We start from the raw sequence: 22,497 nt of genomic DNA, 5'->3' as shown, positions 1-22,497 counted from the left end.
TATTATTATTAGAGTTTAAATGAGATACTAAGATTTGATAAATATTACTGTAATTCATATAATTTCCTTTACTATTCTAATACACAATAATTAACTTAAATAACGATGCATGTGTTGAAAATTACAAATAACACGTACCAAGTTTTGTAAGAAAAGTAGATCTTCTTCATCTGAATATGTTGAACTACTAGGAAGTTCTGTTGTTATTGTGGTTCGACTATTTGGTATGGTTGTCGACATTCTTTTATTTATAGGTTGGAAAGTTGTAGAAATTCCAATGTCTTCTGTTGTAGGCTGTAAAGTAGATACAGTAACAATTTGCGATTTTACAGTTGATGTAAAAGGTGCTCTTGTTGTTGTATACACTGGCCTTACATTGAATGCAGTAGTTGGATTTGATCCCATTGAAGTTGTTAATGGGTTAGAAGCAATTCTTACATTTGACGTTAAACCCGAAATTATAGGTTGATTACCGGCATTTCTATTACCCGTGGCTTGTAATAGCGCTTGTAACAATTTTGTATCTTCTTGTAATTGTTTTATGTCATTGTTTATTGAGGATGTGGTGGTTTTGACAGTTGATGTTTGTGTTGTAGGTGGTACCGTTTGAGTTGTCGTTGTAGGAGTCGTTGAAGTTTGAAAAGTTGTAGTTGCAATGGCGGGCGTTGTTGGTATTATAGATTTGATATCACCTAGTGAAGGTATATTCAATGAGGCTGGATCTCTTCCAGTAGCTTGCAGCAAAGCTTTTAACAACTTTGTATCTTCTTCAAATTGTCTTATATCCTCTTCAATAGACCGCATAGTTGTCGTTTGCACTTTATTGATAATATTAGAATTCACTTTGCCAACTGGCTGTTGGCCCATTGCCAATAAAAGTGCTTGTAAAAGCTTTGCGTTTTCCTGTTGGTGACTTTCCAAAATTTTGGCATTTTCAAAACCACCCAAATTTTTTGGATTACGCTCAGTTTGCATTTGATACACGATATTTGTAGCACTAGCTACTGATGTTGCTGTAGGTACACGGACAGTTGATGTTGGGATTGTCGTAGGCATCGATGATGATTCGGTTGTTACAGTTGTTGACTCTGTTGTACTTCCCTCAGAAAAAATTATACTTGTCGTAGGATTTATGCTACTTAACTCAGCGGTTGTTGGTGTTCCCGATGTGATTGAAGACATGAGCGTCGTCTCTGCCATTGTTGTGATTTGTGTTTCAGTAGTGGCAAGAAGCTCATCCATAAAAATAGGTGTAGGTGGCTCATTGCTAACTGTTTCAGAACTAGGCTCAAATGGAGTGCCTACAGAGGTTTGTACTGTTGTAGTTATTTCATTGCTTTCTGTATTCATTTGTAATTGTGGTGTTTGTGTATTTATATCGGTTGTACTTAAAATAGTTGTAGTTTGAAGATTATTAACTGTAGTTGATTTTGGCATTTTAGGTGAAGCCAGTTTCAAAACATTAGACTCTTGTGTAGACGCTACCGTAACATCTTCTATTGGAATAAATTTGAATACTGTGTTCCCATTAGCATCATCAGGTTTCTCAGTGCGGATTTGTTTAGTCTGTAATACATTCATAAAAAAGTTATCTTCGGCTCGCGATTTCTTATGCGAAAATCAAAAATAATTTAATCATATTATTTATATCGTTCCTTCACCACTTACCTTTAACCATTATATATTGAATTTTAAATTAAAAAATATGTTAAAGGCGGTTTTATATTTTTAAAGTTCCTCGTTAGAAATGAGTTTGTAAAATTAAAATAAAAAAAAATGTTAAACCAGCAAAGCATGATTGAGTTGTCAATATGATTTGTATGTATTATTATACCTCCGGATCGATATCCAGTGTTAATATTCTTGTTTCAGGAGTTGAACTTGTCATTGAAGATATGACCATCTCCTCTTTAGTGGCCAAAGATATACTATTAAGCAGAATCTCATCAACAGAAGGTAGCATTGTAGTTGTGCGTAAACTTAAAACATGCGAGGCAGTGCTTTTTTCAGCAGGTGGCTGTGTGGAGGTAGTTATACCCAATGAACTGCTATCTTTTATATTAAGTGCCGATGAGGGTATCTGCAATTATGAAATAATATGTTATGCCTCGCAATGTTATTAAAAGCTTTTTTATTTCCCAGGATCATGCATAGCTTACTACCGTGAGACCATCACCAACTTACCCATCTACGCGTGAATGTGTCTATACAAAAGGAAAGAAGTGAAGCCCAAAGCACAGCGTTCAAGCTAAACAACATAAAATCAATACCATTACTTGTAGGTTATTTACAGTGTCGATGGTTAATCGGTTTTCCTTTTCGTTATTTGAAGTGTCTTTGGATATCACAGTATTAGTGGAAACTCGGATAGGGTTAGACTGTGGTCTGACAATGGCCGGAATGTTATGGATGGGGCTGTATGGATTTTTTAGACTCCATGGACTGATTGGTAGTACGTCAATTTTTTGCATGATTTGTGGCACTCGAGTTCCATTTGGAAACTTGCGTATTATTGTGTTATTTGGTAGTACGCCGTAAATGATATATGGACTTGCTTCTGTTAATGCTTCCAGTGGGTTATCGTTAGGATCTTTACGTACCACTGTATTATTAGGAAGTATTCCAAAAATAACAAAATCTTTTTTTGGAATTGTTGGTTGTGTTGCAACATTTAACTGATTGTTGATTGTTATAATGTCATTTGATTTAATATCATTTGTAACTGTAGTTGTAGCAGTTTCAATACCTGAGGGCGTCGTATTTTCTGGCTCATCTAGAGTTGTTGTACTTAGTATTGTAGTAGTTTCTGTTTCAAATTTAGTTATTACATCATTATCACTCGTAGTCGTAGTGCTTGAAGGCATCGATTCTAAATTATCAATTTCTTTCTTTTCAACTGCCTCCGTCGTTGATTCATCTTGGCCAGTTGAGAGTGTAGTACTCACAACCGTGATGTCATTAGTAAACGCATCAGCAATATTGTTAGCAGTCTCTAAAGTTGATTCATCAGTTTTTATCGTATTTGTAATTGGATCGTCATTGATAAGGGTGGTGGCTATAAATGCATTGTTAACTGTAGTGGTTTCAAAAGAAACCGTAGATGGGGACGGGGAAATGGGTTCAGTCGTGGGATTAAGGAAATTGTTGGGATTTGTTGTCGAACTCATTTCAACTTTATCAGTGTCAGAAGTAACAGTTGTCGTAAAAGTCATTGTATTCATTATCTCCGTTAAGCGACTAGATATTGGGACACTTGTTCTGTTTGTGCGATTAATTAAATTATTGAACGGTGGATTATTAATTTCATTATTATGATCACGTAACAGATCTTCAATCATTTTGAGAACGTGAGCCTTTTTTGACAATATCCACAATTGTAGTTGTGACACTTGTCCTGGATCTTGCAAATCACTAACATCATCTGGTTCATTCAGGGACAACTGAATTGCAGAAACAGGTGATTGCAATTGCGTATCTACAGACTCTTCTCGTAAGCTGTTTAATTCAATAGGGGCGACATCTTCATTTGGAGAGTTGGTTAAAGATAGGACTGATTGAACATTGTTAGTAGGGTCCTCAGTAAGGTTGTCAAGGATAACATCATTGTTAGTAATTGTGCTTGAACCTGATTCAGAGACAAATAATTCTGTATTTATTAAAGTATTGGTAGTGACCTGATCAAAGTCTTGTGTTATAGTAGTATCAAAAATTGATGACTCTGTATCAGTTGCAAACATTATATTTTCTGTAATGTCTTGGGGTTGTGTTGTATTTACAGAAAGACTGGACTCAGTATTAACAATTTGTGAATTATTAAGCATTTCCGTGCTATTTACAATATTTTCTATTTGTACATTTTGGAGGACATTATTGATATCGTCAGATGATTCATTCGATATATCAATATTCGCTGTATCATTAATATCTTCCAAACTGTAAGGAGTAGTATTAGGAGGGGAACTATCATCAACTGTCACAGTCCTATTAAAAGCGTCAGGGTTCAAAGTATTTAACAGATTAGTCATACCTACAGATAGCCTATATTTACTTTCTTCGTCCATACCTTCAATAATGCTTCTAATGTTACTCGATAACATGCTTGTTAGTCCGGAAGAAACTAGTCCGTTATTAGATAATAAAAGATCAGAGATACTATTATATACCATTGTCGGTTTGTCAGTAGACAGCGCATTTGTTGTTGAAGCAGCAGTTGTCATTCTGTCAATTGGAGTTTCAGTTTCAGAATATAAAACTCTGATAGCAAATGGTTTACGGGCAGATAAAGGAGTACTAGGAGGAGGACGGGAAGTTGTTTGAGGTGGGGTAACAAAGGTGGCTTTTTCGTCTTCTGCTTTTAGTGACGGTGTAACATTTTCCCCAACCGGCAAACTGTTAAACACAATTTGTTTATTCTGTTCAGTGGTTTGTACAAACATAGCATTTGTGTTCATATTATCTTTCGATGTTACCGTTTCCTGACTTGCAAAGCCTGTGCCACTATTTACATTAACGTTGTTACTCACGCCATTAAGTGTTTGCTTTACATTGGAATCGGTGGTTTGTTTTGGTAAAACGTCGGTCGTCGTAGAGATTCGAGGTTTTGGCGTTGACGTGAGTATTTCAGCTAAAGCATCAAATATGGATACTGTTACTGATGGAGAATGTTGTGATGCTTCAACATTTAATACTTGTAAAGGTTTCGCCAAGCTTTCAGACAGTCTCAAATCGGCCGAAGTTAATGGCCGGCGCGTCTTAGTTATAGCAATAGCGTTCAATTCGGGCCCTAATTGTATTTCTTCTCCCTGTTCCTGAAATAAAAGGTGTTCTCACCCATAAGTATAGAAATAAAGAACAAGATGATAAATAAGAGATATTTATAAAGATTACCAAGAAACCCTGGAATAATGAAAGGATGTGCATAGACCAAAGCCTCTTTATTACTTTATAGTACTAAATAACATATTTGAATATAATAATTGAGTATATAATTAATATTATATAAATGAATGTACAACATTAAAACAAAATGTTAAAATGAAAATTATTTAATTTCATCAAGTTGTTAGTGATATGATATTCTACATGTTTATATTAGTTTGTAAAAAAACTGCGTTTAAGTTATTTCCAGGCATTATAATAAATTAAACGCAGTTCAATTCATCAATATAATTAACGTAATTCTAAGTATATTTAGGAGACAATTAATCCAAGAGAATTAAATGCAATATAAAATTAAATTGTCTCCTTACGACGACTTAATTAACATATTTTTACAAAAGTGGGAAATGCAAAGGTGAATGGTGATGCGATGGTAAGTCTAAATGATTCCATTAACCAGTTCTAAGGATGATTCGTGAGATAATGTTGATGGTGTGACGTTCATTCTTGACTTTATTTCTGTTGTGACGTCAGAGAACTCATTCCCGTACAATATCGGCTCATCGACGGACTTTGTAAACTCATCAGTCACGAAGAATTTCAGCCCAGCCTTTAGCAACAAGAAACTTCTCGTTACATATTTTGTTAATTTCAACTTTGTATAAACAGTGATGTTAAGTTATGAATCATGTTGATGGTTTTGCAAATTCGAGCAATGATCATTATGTTGCCAATAAAACTGATTTTTTGACGCACATAACACTCATTAACGCCATAATGATTATTGCTATTTGGTTAGAAAGGATAAATGCAGTTAGTAAATAATGTAGGTATTATAAATGCCAATTTCATAAAGGGGATTTGGTCAGTTTGATTTCAATGTTAATTTAGTCTGTAAATATTTAATGAGTATTTTTTGTATTAATAATTTGTAAATATGTCATGAAATGTTACTTACAGTAGATGGAGTGACCGTAGGTACTGTGGGTTTGTAAAATGGCTTATCTAAATAAGAAGCTCTGTATTTTGAACTAAACTTATTTTTAGGTTTTTCGGGTTCTGGTTGTATCTGAAAAATGTGAGTTGTAGCGATCGAGTTAAAATGTATGTTGATGTTTTATTAAATGTTTTGTCATTAGTGGATAAAGTGATAAACGATGAATATAACGTCTTCACGTACATACATATTAAAGTTGTTTTGCTAATAGTACACACCCTACCAAAAAATCTTCGGGTTCAGTTAATCTGGAAAAAATAATTGATTGAAAAACTTACGCTATTCCCTGGAGCCTCAGTTGTCTTAGAAAATGTATCGCTATATTTTCGTACGTTTCTTTCTTTTGTTTTAAAAATTGTTGGAGACGAATTCAATGCTTGATCTCTTGTTTTTATTGGTTTACGTCCATATTTTCTTGTCTGAATATTCCTTATGGCTGGAGTAGCGCTTGTCACCGACTTTTTATTAGGATCAGTATCGCCCTTATAGTTTGCATGATATTTTTGCGTAGTTACTTCAGTATTTACAATAAGTTGGTTTTCACTTTCCTCTGCTTTATTTATTATCTCATTCTCAGTACTGTTTTCTCGGGAAATTTTCTCGTTATCATTGTACATGTTTCCAGATTTTGGCGGATTATTTAAGTAAGTATAAATTAAAGGAAGATCATTTGAGTTTTCTATCTTTTTGTCGGCGATAGCAGTCTCGGTATCGACTACAGTATTTGTTTCAGTGGTACTCGATACATTATTTCTTTGCCTTGAATAATATGATGTGCTTGGTAATGTTCTTCTCACTTTAAAATAATTAGCTGATGAGACGCGGTCGCGTTTGCGATTTTCATTTAATGGTATTACTGTGACATTGTTTGGCGGGTCATTTTTTCTCGAATATAGCGATGAACGAATTACTGGGTTTTTTGTTACAGAATTATCTACTCGTTTTGTTTTAAGTACTGTATCAGTATTGGTTGCATTTGTTACACTTTTATATTTTCTACTAAATTTGTATTGCCTTTCTGTGCTAGGACTAGCGGCTGTACTGGAGATATCAGAAGGGGTGCTACTCGATTTTCTGTTTCTTGGTAAGTATGATCCACGTGGACGGTAAGCGGAAGATCGTGACTTTGGCTGTTCTGTAGTAGTAGAAGTTGTCGTAGTAGTACTCGTTGTACTTGTAGTAGTTGTTAATATTGTTGTTGTTGCAATTGTTCCGCTTTTATTTTGATCGGATTCTGAATTTTCTTCTGATTTCACTTTTTTGCGAAGCTGAAACAAAATTTCATCAATTAAAGAATGGAATATAATTTTATAAAGACCAAATTAATTAAAATAATTCTAAATGTATTAACATTTAGAAGTTACTAGCTTGCCACCCGCGGCTTCGCCCGCGCAGTCTAAGAAAAACCCGCATAGTTCCCGTTCCCGTGGGATTTCCGGGATAAAACCTATCCTATGTCCCGGGGTAAAAATCTCTATAGCAAATTTCATACAAATTGGTTCAGTAGTTAAGGCGTGATTGAGTAACAGACAGACAGACAGAGTTACTTTCGCATTTATAATATTAAATTAATTAATAAGTATGGATTAACATTTTTACAAGTTATTAACATTTTTATACAAAACATCCAGTAACAATATTTTTTGTGATCTATTGATGCAATGGCCGTATATAAATGTGTTTAAAATTGTTAAAAATGTGGATGGATTTACTAGCAACATTTTAAGTGATATATTGTATGACGTAATATGTTTTATATTTTACTTTCTGTGTATATTACCCGAGAATTTTTGTCAGTGCCAGGTCCCGTGATGATTGATTGTTTAGGTGAAGCGTAAGTTTGAGAAACTTGTGATGCTTTCACTGACAAACTCTCGCTTGACGGAGAGTTTGGTTGTGTCTGAAAGTGGAAAGAATTGTTTCATGAAAATCAAGAATACACTTTAACCATGTGTTAGTATCATTTGAGAGAGAGGGTGTTAGTTTGTTATGATTATGCGTCTATGTAAAGACTTTGCATTCAGGAGGGTAGGAGTAATGACTTATAAAATATAAAAATGTATAGGTAAGCTTACCGCATTTTTAGCTTGTATAAGGGCTTTAAAACTCTCCGGATAATTGTCATCTTCGCTTATCTCATCGGAAACTTTAGATTTATTTTTTACAACAACTGATTTGGTTGAAGTACCACGAGATACTGGCCGTCTTACAACTTTCATTGATTTTAAAGTACCAGTAGGTGAAGAAAATCTTTCAGTAGTTGATGAACTGGGAACTTTTGTTTCTCTTTGACTAGTTAAGTCATTGTTTTGACTAGATTTTATGACTTCATTGGTATCTATTATTCCGTCTCCAGTTAAATTAGTATCCGTTTCTGATGGCCTTGTTTTGTATCTCAATTTCCTTGAATTTCGTAAATCATTTCCTCGTAATATAGACTGATCATTGGCTGTAGCAGTAAATGTGTTTGTTGTGCCAGAAACTTCTAAATCAAGTGAGCCTGTACTTATCCTCGAGTCATATCGGCCTCGGGATCGTGTAGATTTTGTCTCCTCTAACGTGCTTACTGTTGAACTTCGCCTACGGAATTGATTAGCGGGTACAGATTCAGCAGTTGGAATAGGTTTAGATATGTCATCTAATTTGACATTTGATACGTCCGGTTTTGTTTCCCCTATCCTTGGGGAAAATGTAACTGTGGCTTGGGCAACCTGGCTTGGAGTGGTTGGTGAATATCTTCGTCCACTTTGTCGTGATCTGCTCCGAATAACATTTTCACGACTTAATGCCTTTTCGGAAGTTGCTGTTATTTCAGTAGGCCTTGTTCTTGTTCGAGAGTTCGATCTTCTTGATTCAAATTGCTCATTGGGTCTTGTTAGTTGGGCTTGAGCTTCGTCAATTTGAACGACTACATTTTCTTTCTCTGGTAATCTACTCCTACTTCTAGACCGAAGTGCGATTGGTTCGGGAATTTCGGGTTCTCTTCTTCTTGCACCCCTCGACCGGAATGTTGGTTGATAATCTTCTGTTCTATTAATATTACTTAAACTTCTATCAGTTGTTGTCGGTCTTCTGCTTATTCGCGATGTGCCTTCACCCTGTAATAGAAAATGAACAGATTAATATCTCGCATTTTCAATATTAGTTTTGCATAAGAAGCTTTATAAAGGAAATAACAATTAAAGTAATCGTGAAACAGTTACTTTATTGTACTCCACTGCTAAAAACTAACTAGCAGTGAAGAAAATTGTGTTCTTAGTACAATGAAAGTGCATTACGCGTTAAACAATAGTCGGAACAGAGTCGGACACCGGAACGCTCATGGACTTATCTCGTTCTATGTGATATAATATCATACATAATGAAGTTTGTATTGTGTAAGCATAGTTCCTTTGATACAGTATAATTTATTGTATAGTACGCGTTATAGTCATCTTTAAATCCATCATCTAGTTCTGACAAATAATTATGAGTATTCTTTAGGAAATCGCATGACCATTTTCAGATTTATGCTAGAAATAAATCAACACTCAAAATTATTTTAATAGAAAGCCTCTTCATCTTACAAAAGTAAATGAAACTTGTAAGTGTACATTTTCTATTGTTTACCGCAAATGTGCATGAATATAAATTTAATTCATAACTCTATATCATTACTTCACGCTTGAATTTAATCAAATAGGTAATTCGACTTGAATAGGTGTTAAATTATACCGTTAAATCAGGTAAAGTATACATTTTGTAATTGCTCCGTTTTGCAACGGTCAATCGAATGAGTGTTCGTCCGTAAATTGAAGGCGATATGTACGAATTGCAAGTATTTATTGAAGCATAAACAATAGGTACATACTTTGTAAGCTAATATTAAGGTAAATTACTTCAGTTTAACAGCAATCGACTCGATGTTTAATATTAATTAGTTTAGGTAGGTTTTTGTTAAATAAAACGTTTAAAAACTTTAATTAGCATGGTAAAAATTAAGTATTGATACGACATTGAAAAAGTGTAAGAAAAGAACAATGTTACAAGTTACAACAGTGATTTAATTATTGAAATTCAATAATCATAGATCCTCTCTCTTAAATTTTTTAAATGCCATCTTTAAAATTTGGCAATATCTATTATTAAGAATCGAGAAAAAAACTGCAAGTGCATTGCACACTTTGCCTCGAGCCAGCGCTAGTTATCGAAACAACTTGACCACGGACCTTCAATATTTTAGGGTGTACATATCTATAGCTGAAATAGGAACGAATAAAAATAAACCAAAACATTTATAATTTAAATGTTTTTTTTCTGGGTTATTTAATTGGAATTTGTATACGTAGTATATTATTATTAGTCTGTGATTGGAATATATAATATGTTCTTATGATCACATGATATCTGGGATCTCATACAATCTATGAGTTTCTTTTTAATTTTTCAAGCAGAAATTCTTACAATGATTTAAAATTAGTGTCAACCATGAATTTATAACGCTTTGTTGGGCAATACCACAATTAATAATAATATCACTTGACGTCGTAAGATACCTGTAGAAACAGATTTATAGGTATATTAAATTAAAGCACTATTATTTATTTCAGTTTCTTCATTGAAAATTGTCTTCCTTGATATTTGCTTAGTATATTATTACTTTCCGTAATTTAATAACTGTCCTTAGACCTTGATCTAACCTAAGAAACATATCCTAACCCTGACACAGGGAATATTATTGGAGGTTATGTCTGTAATATGAGCTTCAGTGATAATAAATATGTATGGGTATATTAATATACATATTACATATCTACGGATGCATTTTTATTCTTTCCAAGTATTACTATACTCGCTACTTTTTCGCATCCCCAGGAATAGGTAAAAATTATTTTAAAATCATAATTAATAGGTAAGTCAAATCCATTTTCCTTATAATTTAAGTTTAAACAAATCTTACATTTTTGGTACATTTTAGGTAGCAATAAATGATACTTTACTAAGAATGTTATTTCAATTATTATCGAAAAAAATGATTTTTCATAATATTATATTGTTATAAACTAAAAGCATGGTCACCCGACTGGTCAGTCCTTGCTCGCCTTTCACCCCATGACAAAGCCTTTTTAGTCTTTTGTCCGTATACTTTATTTTCAATCATTAATCTTATTCTTTTATCTCAGCGTATATCTGTTATAAACTAAATTCGGTAATAGAAAAATATAACGCTATGAAAAGTTTTAATTATTATCTATACTCGTATCACCAAGCATCAATCTGTACTTCTTACAATCATAATCCTGCATTTATTCCTAATTTTTTATAGCACCAATGTTTTTAAATAGCTGAAATAACCATCTAGGATACATATTTACTAAGTACCCTGTCTCTCTCTGACCTTTAAGCTTCCATATGCTAAGATTCTTCACAATTTTATCATTTTATTATGCAAACATATAATTTAAAATAAATAGTAGTTCTTCAATTTAAAAATTAAGTTAAAAAATAAAATCATTAGAAAGGACGGTAAGGAAGTTTCATCTACAGCTCGGTCAGTTGCAATCTTGTTGAGTAAGTTTATAAACGTTACAATTACTTGCGAGTTCTTTGGATCAAGATATGAGCTTTTATTTTATAGATTTTATCGTATTATATAGAACCTTTCTAATAACCAAAACATCATCGTAAAATAAATTGTAATTCAAAATGTTATGTTGTTTATGTGATACATAACATATCACGTTTCAATGTTATAAATAATACTTTGATATTATATTGCCTCTATGATATTTAAGTTTAGTGCAAAAAAATAAAAATGTAATTTTCTAAACGATATGTTAGCTAAGTATGTTAGATTAACTTTTGCGACATTTTTGCTGTAGTTTGTAGGTATTTTATTCAGGAATATCAACTATAATAATAACATTTTCACGCAAGATTCTCTTTATCTACGCAAAAAAGTTATATCCATTGTGTCACATATTATAATTTCTAACCAAACAATTTAGTTATTAACAACGCATACAGCCAATATACGAGTTTTTAAAAGCTTACTATTGATACTTTTAGTTTAGTTTTAACACTGTAAACTATACTACAAGTAAATTTCCCGTTATTTACAGACAGCTAGTTTATAACTTGTACCATGACCTCTAGCGGCCGGCACTTTACGCAACGGCCATCGATACCACTCCAATTGTATAATATACAATAATTACTAGTTTACATAAATGTCTGTGATACAGACATGATTATTAAGTGTGTAAAGATAAGGTCTGTGGAGCTTAGGCAGGTTTGGTTTGGTAGAGGTTTGAACTCCAAAGTTAGTTTTTATTAAATCTTAGTGTGTCTCTTGCATTAAAAAGTTTGATAGTGTTTAAACGAATAGGTTGTTTAGGAATTCGTTTTATTTATAATGAAATTTGGATGTATTAAATTGTAATGCTCCTGAGGATGGAGTAGTAATGGAGTGTTGTATTAACCTTTTTAATAACAACGTATTAAATATTTTCTCAAACCCTTAATCATTCCTAGATATGCTTTCATCAAATCTGATCAATTAATTTAGTAGCTTTTACGCAAAACCGAAAATCACGTTCATGTCCATATGAATTACTTACGGGTCCATAATTACTATAGAATGCAAAAAACACATTTGAATGGACGTGAGATTAAAAAGGTTAATAATTATTATCTAACCAACTTGGTTACACTCTAAAGTCTAGCTCTAACATTAAGCATATGATTGATTTCAACACTCGCTAATAGTGGGGTTGGTCACGAATCAGGGCAGAGATATAATCAGTATCATATCGTGTGTGAAACGTCATATATATCAGATTAAATTGTATTAAAACAAACTATCCACGCGGGTTCACTTACATATACACCTAAACTTATTCGTAGAGTAGCTGTAGCTTTTATTATTTAGAATTTATCAATCATAATTGAATCAGCAATCAGCCATAATAAATAGACGAACGAAGAGATTCAAGGACACATTTTCAGGATATTAACACCTAACCAATTATAACCTATTGTTTTCACCTCTTTCGAATTAAAAATTTTACCCATAGGTTGCCTGGTAGAAATCGCTTAGTAGCGATAAGGCCGGTTTTTAGCTTTATAACATACTAGCTTCCGCCCACGACTTTGTACGTGCATCCCCGTTTTCCCCCGTTCCCGCAAGAATTTCGGGAAATCCTTTCTTAGGGGACGCCTACGTTATGACATCTACCTGCATGCCCAGCCCGATACGTCCAGTGGTTTGGGCTGTGCGTTGATAGATCACTATATCAGTCACCTTTGAGTTTTATATATGTACTAGCTTCCGCCCGCGACTCCGTCCGCGCGGATGTCGGTCTTCGCGTGGATGGTTTATTTCTCCATTTTGAGTAACTCTGACAATGACATCTTATAAATATCTATTGAACCCAAATACGGCTAGGCCTATAATAATACACAACGTGTGTTCTCGGTTCAATAGAACAACGTCTATGGATAAAACTGAAAAATTAAGATTATTTTTTTTCTACGTATTTTTCCAGGATAAAAAGTATCCTATTTTACGCCCAGGATAATAAGGTATAATTATACCAAGTTTCATCGAAATCGAACCGTTAGTTTTCACGTGATGTCTTCACATACAGACAGACAGACAGACAGACAGACAGACAAAAAATTTTTTAATAACATATTTGGGTTTGGTATCGATCCAGTAACACCCCCTACTATTTATTTTTTCAATATTTTCAATGTACAGAATTGACCCTTCTACAGATTTATTATATGTATAGATATAGATTGTCTGTTTCTTTTTTATATGTATGTATTTACTTGGTGCTGAATGAAGCGTATATATTATTATTATAACATTAGTGTACCTAATTATTTTCATATTATTTCATTTCCATAATCTTCATTAGTAGTTCACATCGTATGCCTAAAATTACTACATCTAGGTGTGATCTAGGTCACCTAAAAATAGCCTGTCCATATATCATTATAAATCTATTACAATCTAAAGTCTATTATAATGACAACACTAGATGACAGGTCAGAGATGTCGCCACAATTTGTGGTAATGGCGTTATTGTAAAGCATTGTCTGTTTAGTAGATTAGCTGAAGTTAGTCCTAGTGTCCACTAGATGGTATGCTATGTAATTTAGTTGTATTGAGTCCCTGTCCAGTGGATGCTATGCTATACATTATAGAGCCTACTTTAATACTTCAAAACAATCTATGCTCTCTCATAGAGCAGATGTAGAGCATTTATAATTTTAGTATTCGTACGTTTTACACCTACATGCTACTTCTTAAATTTACTAATCCATAGTTTATTCTCCAATAGAACTCATAAACAAGTGAAATACGTAGGAACTTTGTCCATTATAGATTTATAGATTTTAAGAGATTTCACTTGTATGTACAATTTAGTATTAGGTACATTCAAATAAAGAGCGTCGTCGTTGAGATTACCTAGCAAACGTTTTTCTCCATATAAAATAACACTTTGGTTTAATCCTCCTCCGCTGTATTGGACCTCAATAATGTTCGTAAATATTAAAAAGTCTAGCAACTTTTTGATGTCTCATTTGAACCTTTGCCAAATAAGCTATATATCTATACTAATATTAATATTATAATGCTGAAGAGTTTGTTTGTTTGTTTGCTAATCTCAGGAACTACCAGTCGGATTTGAAAAATTATTTTGATGTTAGATAGATGTTATATTTGATGTTAGCCCATTCATCGAGGAAGGCTAAAACCGCGGAGCACAGCTAGTTTACTTATATAAAAAAACTTTGATTTAATCCTCCACCATTAGCTAGGTACTATTAAGTATTCTGTGCCTCCACAGCAAGTGAATCGGGCCGCAATTAAGCATTATATTGAAAAGACTTAGATTTCTCAATTGAAAAACACGTCTCCATATTTACTCTAAGTTCATTGATCAGGAAAGGACGTATTAAAGTTCATACGCTAAAGGAATCAGCGAAAGTGGTTTGGGCTGAATCACTTTCATGCTCGTTCAAACCGGCTGGCTTTCTTCTCTGTGATTGGCACACATGCTTACTTAATTTGGCAGGAAATTGGTGAGATATTTTGAAAATAACAAAAAAAAGTACTCAGAAAAATATAGACTATGGCTATTATTGCTTTTCACGATTATTTCACAAAAACTAGGAATTCGGTACAATCACGTTTGTATTTAGTTATATTAACTCCTCCCATTGCTAGACGAACACACTCCCAAATTAAACAATGAATGAAAAGGAAGGAATAAATTCAGATATCGGTATTACACAAAATTATCGCGCTCTACATTATTATATTGTGTCAAAAATTTGAGCAACAATGTTAATTTTTCAAACTATATTAGTTATTTACTTTGAAAAGAAATCCATATTGTTAAAATAAATTAACTTGAATTATTTACAAATATAAGTTATGAAATATTTTTTGATGGGTTGGATTTAAAAAATGCATTAATTTCTTGTTTTATCATTTATTAGCTCCTTCATTATAATTTAATTAAGTTAATATAATATTATAAGCCGTTACGATTACCTATATTTTTATAATCATATTAAACTACACTTATGAAATAGGCAATAATCGCAAATGTCAACACTAATTGTTATTTCTTTATTAGAAACAATTACTCGTATATAGTATAAATGCTATGAGAAAATAACATTTCATAAGTAATAATGTCCATATTCACAATAGTATTTCAGTTTACGTGATTTAAATTTATTATTAAAAAAACTATGTTAATATAAATCATAATTTATTATATTTAGTCAAACTACACACAGGTCTTCTACGCCTTCTTTTCACTTAGTCAGGAAGTGGGATGTTTTTTTTTATAAATGCGGGTAAAATCCTGGGGTAATGAAGAAGTAAAACTCTTTTAATAAATAAAAAAAACAATTAATATTTAAAAAGAATAATGGGTATATTATAATAATATTTTTGAATAAAAAAAATACTTTCGAAAGTTGATCTTTAGTGGGAAAAGTAATCGATAAATATACATAAAAATAATTATACTTCCTATACCTAATTGAACCATTTTGAAGGTTTCAAGACATTTTAAAGTTAAACTGCTTTATAGTATCTGAATCGAATCAAGATTTAAAATTTCTAATTAAAGCTCAAAACGGCTCTTCTGACCGATTTCACAACTTTTATATATTATATTCCGTATGGTTCTTTTTAATTTGTCTGTCTGTTTCAGTAGAAATATTGTAGGAAAATGCATATTAAAGTGTTTAATTTCCAAATGTATAATACTCGTGTAAAAACAAACACAAGTTTTAAAGCTGTCTAAGACACAATCAGGAAGTGATTAACTTAAAAACAAACAGACTTCCGGTTCCTAAATATTATATATATTATATATATATAATATTTAGGAACCGGATCATCAGATAAAACATTATATCATATCGATTACCTAACACAAGATTAAGTTTAAGAGACAGCATTTAGCAGAGCGTGTCTTGTTTATCGTACACAGTGAAATAAGAATATATACTTGAGATCTTAGCTTGAGATGCTATCTTGAAAAGGTTGTCACGGATTCGTTTGGAACAGATGTCTTCATTTAGTTTTCTTAACCATTGTACATTATAACATTGTCTTTTAACTTATGCCATTCTTAAACATGTTTGGTTTGTTTTATTCCATTGTCAAAAAGGTAACAAAGAAAATTGTGGCCTAAAGTTAATGTTGATAAATCATGACACAATTCATTTGTATACTTGTATAGGGTTCGACCTCTTACAATTATAAAAAAGAGCGTGTGCACACGTGTCAGAAGTGAAACTTCTTTGGCAAAATTTCAAGTACCAAAATCGTTGGTTTACTCCATGACGTGACGGTATTGCCATGACGCGACTTTGAAATTTTGCTCTCAACGCGCCTAAAGAAGTTTCACTTCAAAAATCTTAAAATGTTCATTATATAATAATTATAATGTATTGCGCTATCGGGAGATTTCATTAACAGATAATATGAAAAGAGTTCTTTTAACTCAAATACTGATACATAATAACATTATTGCGATCTTGTTACATTGTCTATGTAAAGAAATTTGGAGAAATTAGCATATGAAAAAAATATCCGATTGTACGGTTACTTTGTTTCATAATAGTCTAGACATAACAAATTTTCTTGTGTATAAATCTAGGTTAAGATACAGTAACCTATTTGAATACAAAAGCTTTGCTCATGCGTGGATAACTAGAATTCCATAGTGTTACCGAATTTACATTTTAATTATTCTTAATCATGCGAAATTCTTTCAAAAACAACACAGTTTTATAACATTTCTGTTTAAAAAAAATGTCATAATAAATGAAATGAAATGAATGAAAAATGAAAAATTCTTTATTGTACATTATATAGGACAATTTAAAACACTAATAACTTATTTACCAATGTACAGAGGGTGGCCTTATCGCTGACAGCGATCTCTGCCAGGCAACCCAAACGACTAGGACAAATGCTGAGTATGATGGACAGTGGTGCATAATAAATTTAAAAGTGATAGAATTTATTTTAATAATATGTACAACAAATATAAACATATGCATGAACTTCGAAAATGTTTTGCAGGTTTTATCCAACTAATTAAAACTTTATCTTAAAAAGACCTTTATTTTAATATGATATGCTTAAGATGAACAAGCTTAACAATGTTATTCCATTAATGAATAAATTATAAACTTATGCAATACGGTAAACTGTTTCTTCTCATACCTATTGTTACTATTTACTACAAACGAACAAATAAATGTATAATTTTCTTCTTACTTCTCTTCTTCATCCTTCCCATTCCTTATTAGCAAATCCTTTCCGTATCCTCCGTATTCCTTATCCCTTAAAATAGAATAATACATTATTTTACAGAATCCCTACTTACATCAGCAAACATTCATGTGCGCGTGGTGATCGCTTACCATCAGACAAACCACCACCTCGCTTGCTCTAACTTAAAAATCAGCATTTACTTTTGAAGCAATGAAATAATGATAATGTGACAATTATTATCTTGTGAAAGAGTAATCAATATTAGCCCACTTTAGTGCGTAATGAACCTATTTATTTAATAGAAGCTTTTATCACACAAAGTGACATGATTTCTTTTATCTATGTCTATTTAATGTAACTGTGGGTGTTACATGTGATGACATTCCTGTACAAATGTTTCTTTTACCTTCTAGACTTGATAACTTGGTATTTAAACAAATGTTACCTATCGAATTAAACTATCGTCGTATTAATCGTCTTGTCGTCGATCTAATTTTAGACAGGAAAATCGAAAAGCCCGAAGAAGAGTTAAAATTGATATTACAAGATAAAATGCAATCATCGTAAAAAAACTTAATATAAAATTAGCTCTATATAGAGCTTAGATATTCTCCGATCTATCAACTATAAAATAAAAATGAATCGCAGAATGTTTTGGTTAATGCATAGCTCAAGAAAGGCTGAACCGATTTCGTTAATTATTGTTTTATAATATTCTTTTAAGTACGAGGATGGTGCTTATGGAGAGCAAACGTAAACATATACTACGGGTGAAGCCGGGGCGGAAAATAATGTAAAATACTATTATTGTACTATTATAATTATGTGTGTGTGTGTGAGTGACACATTTAAAAATATACAAACCGAAGGAATATGCTTTTATCTATTTTCCTCATTTCTCTTCCATGCTAAGATAATGTCCAGTCAAATGTAAAAGGCAAGAAGTTAATAAAATATATTCTACCTATAATTTTCGTTTCTTAATAAAACAAAAGCAAACATCGACGAATTAATTATTGATCAGCCTTGACATTTTCATACATGAGACGACACCATTTCAGTAGTTATTTTGTTTAACGCGATTAATGTCAAACTTAATGGGCTGGTGTATCAAATGGCATATCTGTCAATTTATTCAAATGTGACTGATCATCAAAAGGATTCCTTGATATGATTAATGTAGTTTTGGTTTTAATCAAGGTGACATTCTAAGCTACAAAATGGAGGGATTATTTTTAATTTAGTTCCTTGATAATGACGTAGCATATTTCCCAGAAACTATTTATTTTCGAATTACGAATATTGGCACTATGTTAAAAGATATATTTTAAACATTATATTTATTAAACACCAAAACATCTTTAAAATTCGTCCTTGGAATATTTATTAATATTACGCAATTCTAAAAATCGTCCTACGTGAATATTCATACACTTATAGGCGTGACCTAATAATACTACAATAATATAAATTATTTTATTTATAAAGATGCGTCATTTCATCCCACTAACAGTAGTCTTCATAAAAGGAAATGGTCATTTAAATATATAAAATGATGTTGTGTTAGCTAATAAACTGTATTTTATTTTAGTTATCTTACCAAATGTTTGAATGACTAATGTTTACAAAATTTACAAAGCTTTTGTTATCCCAGAAAAATCTGACTTTGATAGAAATGAAACTTCTTTGGCAAGATTCAAAGATACCAAAATCACCGCCTTACTCCATGGTGTGACGAAAAATAAGAATAAAGAAGTTTTAATTTAAAAATATCGTACCGGTTCTAGCATATATTTTTTTAAGTGGGGAAATCTTACCTAAGATACCGTGGTTTTTCCAAAAAAGTACCTTGATTCTATAGATAGATTTTTACACCTATCAGCCTTGAGGTCTTTTGACTTCTCATTTATAAAATACGTTCTATTTCACCCTCCCACATCCTCTTACGACACTACGTGAGATACTTTTAAATCTATTGTTACCCGAATATCACGATATTTGAAAGGTATTTCACGGTACTTATCAAGTGATAGGATCGTCTGGTTAGCTTACATAAGATTTAAGACAAGTTTTTTATATGCAAGGGTTTTTAGGAGCTTGATACACGAAAAAAATAACCGTGTTACCAATTCTAGTGGCGTGGTATATATGTCGCAGGCAAATTGTATTATTTCGTTGTTTACAAATGCTATTTCTGTGTATTATTTAGAATTCTCGTCATATTACAAAATGCCGAGCTTTTGTAAACGGCGAAATAATACAATTTGCCTGCTACATATGTATAATAATATAATACAGTAAATAAATCCATCAATAAAACAGACGTCTATCAATGAATACTGAAGGTAACAACTGAATAACGACAAGAAAATTAATTCGTAAATTCTGGAGTACTTCTTCGATTTTTATTTTACCTAGAGAAGCTCGATTTTCCTGAAAAAAAAATATTTTTTCTTTCTAGCTGTTTTTATTTTTTCTATACCTAAAGGTCAAGAAAAAATAAGAATGATAGTGCTAGGTGCAGAGTGCTAGTTTAACTCACAATCCGCAAAGGAAAAATAAGAGTTTTCAATTCAGTATTCACTGTCTAAAAAATTAAATTATATTAACACAAACTCATACAGATAATATTTAAATAATTCTAGCCTATATGTCCTTAGTGGCATTACTTATCTCAATAATATTAAATGTTGTAAGAATTAAATATCAAACTCGATTCACTTTCGCGACTTCGCTCATCAAATAAACATTAAAACTCAATTACGGCCTTTGAAAGCGCAATTAAAATATTATATTGAAAGTGTTTTTTGACCTCAAGCAAATGGACATCTTCAATTTAAATAGGAACAAGGTCCAGTCGAACATGAAACTATAAAAATATTTGCGCTAAATTACAGTAATTGCGATCATCTAACATATTATATATTTATTTTCAAATTATACATTCTACATGGTTAAAGTTCTGCCTTGTCAGTGTTTAATGTACCTTGTCTTTATTTTTGCTTGGGAAAAAATGTTTGAATTGATTTGATTTGTGATGCAACACGTTTACAGTGACGAGAGTTCGAGTTTTTGAACTTTTTCAGTACAGGGGTTTCTTGTGTTTGAATAAGGTGTTATATTTGCTATTGATCTGAAACTTTTATTATTAATGCAATCTTTTATTTCTTTAGTTAATACATTTTTGAATTTATTTTCCGTTGATTTAGTTTTCAAACTGTTAAATAAGATACTTTTCATTATAATTATATAAAATCGTACTATATAACATCTTCGTAATATTTTGAAATTGGCAGAAATAGTAGTATATTCAACTGGTTCACCTCTACCAAGAGTCATGTGGCGATTGTGTTTTTTATTATTTTAAACGTTTTCCGAGTAACTTAATAACTAATTGCAGTCATTAGCTTCCAGACTAGATACATTGAGACATGAATCTCACGGCCACTCGAGTGTGTACAACATTACTTTCACAACTAAATAAATAAACGATAAGGGTGATATTTAGTTGGTCCGGCTGCTGTATCAATTGAAACCTAGATTCTTTATTATTTAGGTCGCTTATAACACATCTTAGTTTGTGTAATACAATTTTTATAAATTATAATATGTTAATTTAATTAAACATTATTTTATATGTAATTAACAAACATTTTTACGAACATTTAAGCTGTTATACTATCACAAATAATTATTAAGAAAGGAATAAGAAAAAAATAATAAAGTATTATTATATAGCACTACCGAACCCGGCGAACTCCGTTTCGCCACCTTATGTGTAAATACCAAACGAAATATTACATAAGGCGCTGTATGTGAAAATGATTTTCCCGGTTTTCCCGCTTTTCTTTTGAAATGTTTCCTGAATTTTCTTTGCTACAAACCTCACGGAGCCAGAGACCTTCCAAACGAATGCAAATCCGTGGAAATCGTTTCGTGCGTTCTGGAGTTTATATCCTGCCCTGATAACAAAGAATGCAGTAATCGACATTTTTGGGATTTTTATTTTTTGCAAGAAATGGGATCCCAAGGGGTTTATTAACATGAAAAAAAAATAATTTCATAAAAAAAGTACCCGGAAGTATGTTTTTTAGCTAACGATTTTTGCAGTACTTACATGAAAACTATATCAATGATAAGAAAAAGCGCCGTATTAAACATGTGCTAAAAAATAATGCAGTACTTGTTAAGATACCCTAAAACAAAGTGCAGTAATAGCCATTACTGTAGCATTTTATTCTAGTGTCTGTAGACCAATTGCTACGTCAAAACGCAGTTCTCCACATTACTGCATTTGTGTGTAGTAAAAGCACAGGTAAAAGTTCGCGAGATCGTAACCGTACGATACAGTGCTGCGTTTTGTTGAAGCAAATCTCTGCGTCGTCGTCGTTCGGTGAAGTGAGACGTGCGGCACGTGTGCTGCTCCTGCGCGCTGTTTGTTTTTTAAGTGATGTTAAAATAAATGTTGTCTTAATAAAACTTAATTTTCTTCTACAAATTGTTTAATTTTAATATCCCCGCAGTAGGTTTCAACCGTAGAGCATTTTTTTTAAATCTGTGTAAAAGTGAGAAGATATTATGTGTACATCTACTTAGCCCCGGACATTAAAAACCTGTATCAAATACTAAAAAATAACGCAGTAATCAACATGCGCTAGAACATAATGCAGTAATGAGCGCAAGTACTGTATTTAGACTTAGTGTCCTGTGGTTTTCACATGGCCTGATGCTAAACCTAAACGCAATAATACGCATTATTAATGGATATACTAATTTATGAAATATAAGATAATTATCTTTGTAAAGCTTGTATTTTTTCCAA

The 22,497-nt window shown here is 32.1% G+C and overlaps 1 protein-coding gene across 18 annotated transcripts in view; it reads right to left on the bottom strand.

The window, feature by feature from the left end:
• LOC123692139 (cell wall protein DAN4-like) overlaps nt 1-22,497 on the bottom strand; it is an 89,447-nt gene that overhangs the window by 5,786 nt on the left and 61,164 nt on the right. For 9 of the 18 annotated variants that reach the window (XM_045636795.1, XM_045636804.1, XM_045636806.1 and 6 more), the window contains exons 4-9: nt 7,951-8,973; nt 7,656-7,775; nt 6,154-7,143; nt 5,837-5,947; nt 2,271-4,808; nt 139-1,566 (exon numbers count right to left, since the gene is read on the bottom strand). In XM_045636795.1, the coding sequence (XP_045492751.1) occupies nt 139-1,566; nt 2,271-4,808; nt 5,837-5,947; nt 6,154-7,143; nt 7,656-7,775; nt 7,951-8,973 (6,210 nt within the window). Of the gene's footprint in view, nt 1-138; nt 1,567-1,834; nt 2,081-2,270; nt 4,809-5,836; nt 5,948-6,153; nt 7,144-7,655; nt 7,776-7,950; nt 8,974-22,497 lie in introns of all 18 variants that reach the window. The other 9 variants (XM_045636801.1, XM_045636811.1, XM_045636813.1 and 6 more) reach the window with 9 other exon arrangements.

This window comes from Colias croceus, chromosome 5, assembly GCF_905220415.1.
Source record: "Colias croceus chromosome 5, ilColCroc2.1".
Taxonomy (NCBI): Eukaryota; Metazoa; Arthropoda; class Insecta; order Lepidoptera; family Pieridae; genus Colias; species Colias croceus.
The sequence above is the reverse complement of the archived record's forward strand: the minus strand, read 5'-3'. Positions and strand labels throughout refer to the sequence as shown.